General features: G+C 34.6%; 1 protein-coding gene across 1 annotated transcript; it reads right to left on the reverse strand.

The window, feature by feature from the left end:
* Positions 1 to 211: 211 nt before the first annotated feature.
* On the reverse strand, positions 212 to 3,073 carry LOC106340187 (GDSL esterase/lipase At5g45920). Its single transcript, XM_013779054.1, has 5 exons — positions 2,831 to 3,073; positions 1,947 to 2,171; positions 976 to 1,043; positions 650 to 814; positions 212 to 552 (listed from the first exon to the last, which is right to left on the reverse strand). The coding sequence occupies exons 1-5, from the start codon at positions 2,927 to 2,929 to the stop codon at positions 390 to 392; spliced, it is 720 nt and encodes a 239-aa protein (XP_013634508.1). The 5' UTR covers positions 2,930 to 3,073; the 3' UTR covers positions 212 to 389.
* Between the last annotated feature and the right edge of the window lie 941 nt (positions 3,074 to 4,014).

Below are 4,014 nucleotides of genomic sequence, written 5' to 3' on the forward strand. Positions count from 1 at the left end.
CTCAGGGAGCCGTTGGAGAAAGGCGACAGGAATGCGCAGCTGGCGTGGCTTGGTTTCTATTAGCCCCAATATTGGTGATGTCTTTGGCCCAGAACTCGTAACCTGACTGCTTTTAGATCTAGACTGTTGATAGGTTTAACTAAATATTGTAGTTTCGGTGATTTTTCATATTCGCGACGGCATTTATCTATCGAACCGTAGTCGTTGGACATGCATAAACGTGTAGTTGGAAAACTACTACTATTATAAAGATTTTGATATGATAGTTTACGTATGTGACCCCTAATATCAAACTTAAGCAAAACTTAAATATAGTTCAGTTCAATTAGAGCAGATTTTGTGTGTGTGAACAGTAGGGCATTATTAAATCGAAGGATTAACGATACGTTTCATAACTCATCAAAGGCCGTGAGAGGTTTCTTTGGGTCAACGTCTTCAATGAGGGGAAGATCCACAACTAAGTCCTCAGCTCCAATACCTTCTCCTTTAAGCGTATTTGTAACTTCTTCAAAAACCACTTTGTTCCCGACCCGACTCAAATGTAAACCGTCCCTGGATTGCAAAAGAACAAACGAAATTTAGAAAATAACAATTAGATGAATAGATTGGCTGTTTCAAAAATTGTAACATATGGGTAAGACGTAGTGACCATAGACATTCAATTTGCCAGTTCGGAATTTGCTGCATCTTGGACCAAAGATCGATCGCTGGGATTTGGCATTCACTAGCTACGGCTACACACGTTTTTGCGTATGTTCCTGCTGCTTCGTTTGTTCTTTCTGGCAAGCCTATAGTGTTTTCGATATAAGGATATCTAGCAATGTTAAGATTACCCAGTTATAAAATTTGGTGGTAAAAATGATATAAAGAGATGTCAAGCATTTTAGAAAGTCTATGGTAGATTTTGAAAAAAGGAGAAGCAAAAGTTAGGGATAAAATATTGAAAGTGGAGAAAGTTAGAGAGATATGTCGTACCGGAGCCGAGCCTCTTCGTCGATTGGTGGTGGAGTTATAAGAATAATGACCGTTCGTGGCCAACGATTCTGAAATTAAAAGCAAAAGTAAACTTTATAATTATACGAATTCTATTCTTTAATTAAAATGTATAAATTATATTTTACATTTTTACTTAGCGATTCAACAAGTATATACCCTTGGTGCTGTTAAAGTTACATATACTTTCCCAAAAGAGAAAAAGATCAAAACACTGGCCTTTTCAGTTAAACGATTTTATATAACACAATAGATTAATATTTGTAACGTGTACTTGAGAGGCATATTATGAAAATTTATCTTTTTATGATAAAATATATATAACCTCATGTTTTTTTTTGTCATCATATATAACCTCATGTTGATCTTTAATTTTATAATTAGAAAGATCAGCCACTATACATGTAATTTCATTTTCTGTTCAATCTAAAGTGTTATCAAGATCACCATTCACCACTTACTAAAAATCAACTAAATAAATCCATGTCATCTTTTGACCACGAATGATTACATTTTTTTTTTTTTGCGACAAACTATTACATTCTAGAACTACAATTTTGAAGTTTTTAAAGATGGTAATCAAATATATAAATTAAATATACACTTTCTTTTAAAAATAATTAAATATACACATGAATAAAGATACACTAAATTTTTGTAAGAAAATACATTCTTAAGTAATTTTTTTTCCTTTCTGTGTTTGGTATTTTACGTTTACAAGTTTTTTAAATGTCTGCAAACTGCAAAAACATTTCTTGAAAACTGCAAAAACATTTATGGAAACCTGTAAAAATGTGTAAGATTTCAGAAAATGTTAATTTCTTTCACAATATATATTCAAAAACAATGCCTAAGATTATGTTTATATACAATTAAAGAAGAATTCAATTTGAATTTATTTTTGTTCAAATATAATTCAATTGAATATGTAGTGGAAATAATAAAAATGTCACCTTGAGAAACGAAACAATTGAGCGAAGATTCTGTTTATATTCGAGAAGTGGCACATGCTGAAACCCCGAGCATCTTTCCGGCAGACACGCATCGTTGGCTCCAAAAAATACAGTCACTGCCGATGGATATGCTCCGCCGTCTCCCGCTGCCTGAAAAACTCTCTCCATCACTTTTAACGCCCATCTCGTGTTATATCCACTGTATCCTCGTAACACCACATCAGCCTAAAGTTTTTTTATATATCAGAAACGTCATTCAAAGTTAGTTAATATTATGCTCAATAGGGAAAAAATTGTTAAGACGTAATGAGATTTGATATTACATAAACCATATTAATCATTTCACAACAAAGGGACTATATATATTTGTTCTCTAAGAAAGAAAAAAAGAAGATATGTTAACATGTTTATTTTGTGAAACTAAGATATGTTAAACTTTTGGTAATTTTTTTTTTTCCATTCCCCAAGAGAAAATGTGAAAGCCCCGGTGGCTACGCGCCGTGGAAATCTGGTGTGGTGCGGATTTGGGATTCGAACTCGGATCTCTTGGGAATCCATGAAACTCCTTGACAACCGACAGTGGTTAGATATGTTAAACTTTTTTACTAGTAAAATATGATGCTTAATTTCCTGAAAAATATTTTTCATAATGAGAACCAATAAAAATCTATGAAAACCTGGTCAAAAACAATCTATAAGACCAGTTCAAAACAAATACATATATCAAACAAAATGTTATTTTTAATTGATTTCAACTGAAACTTTGTGAATATTCATTTCTCCACTGTAAATTAGATGTTTAGATGTTACAAGATGTATGTAGTTTTTTTCATAATAGAGTAATTCATACAAAACTGTGTATTTATAAAGAGAAATATATATACCTTGCGGCGGAGAAGATCGGCGAGAGAAGCTCCCCAGCCACCGTCGCCAAATGATTCTTCAGTGATGGAATCGCCAAAAAGAACGATCTTAGGCCTCATCTTTTGTTTTTTCTTCCTCTTCGAACTTTCACTCTCTCTCTCTCTAAAGTTTCCAAAAGAAAACCCACTCTAGTAGTCTCTATTTTCCCGAGAGAACCTAAACGGAACGGTGTATAGTGGTTTCGCTGAAGTGGTCGTGTTTAATTTACTAAATAAAGGCTTATTACTGACGTAAGCAGTAAAGGTTTGTTATTGGGACAAACGAAAATTAAAGTCGATGCACTAAATGCTCCCATTGCCACTAGTCACTAGAGCTGGGTTCGCGGGTCAACCCGTCCCGCCCGCTCCGCCAACCCGCGGATCGACTCATTTTTTTCACTCAAAACTTCGATCCGCATGACTCGCAAAGAAATATTCACATACCCGCACCCGCCCCGCCCAAATTTGCGGGTAACCCGCGGGTAATATAAAATATAATAAAATAATTATTTTAATTATATTTTAATTATATAATACTTATTTTTCTAATAAAATAATTAAATTATATATTATTTTCTGAATTTATAGTATTTTATATATTTTTTAAGAAAATATATATTATTTTTTGAATTTTTTTATTTTATTTTTATTTTTTTGCAGGTTAGCGGGTACCCGCGATTCAAAATCGACCGACTCGCACCCGCCCCGCGTAGAATCGACTCGATCCGCACCCGCACCCGCATGTTGAATTTTTCGAAATGGCCGATCCGCACCCGCCCCGCAGCGGATCAAACGGAGCGGGACCCGCAGATAAAAACTAAAATTTCCAGCTCTACTAGTCACCGACCTTGCATGATCTATCCTATACTAAAAGGCAGATATAGAGTGATTTTAGCATGTCCACGACGACAAATTTATTTGGCCAATCAAAACATTTCAATAATACACGTTGGATCTCCTCAGTAAGCTGTTGATTTCGTATGGGCTCTGTTGTGTTCCGATGGGCTTCATCGATTAGCACTGGGCTGAACAATCCGGTTCAATTAAAAAAAAATCATCAGCATCATCATCATCATATACTAAAAGGCAGATATAGAGTGATTTAAGCATGTCCACGTCGACAAATTTATTTGGCCAATCAAAACATTTCAATAATACACGTTGGA

Source organism: Brassica oleracea, chromosome C4 (assembly GCF_000695525.1).
Source record: "Brassica oleracea var. oleracea cultivar TO1000 chromosome C4, BOL, whole genome shotgun sequence".
In the NCBI taxonomy this organism is placed as follows: domain Eukaryota; kingdom Viridiplantae; phylum Streptophyta; class Magnoliopsida; order Brassicales; family Brassicaceae; genus Brassica; species Brassica oleracea.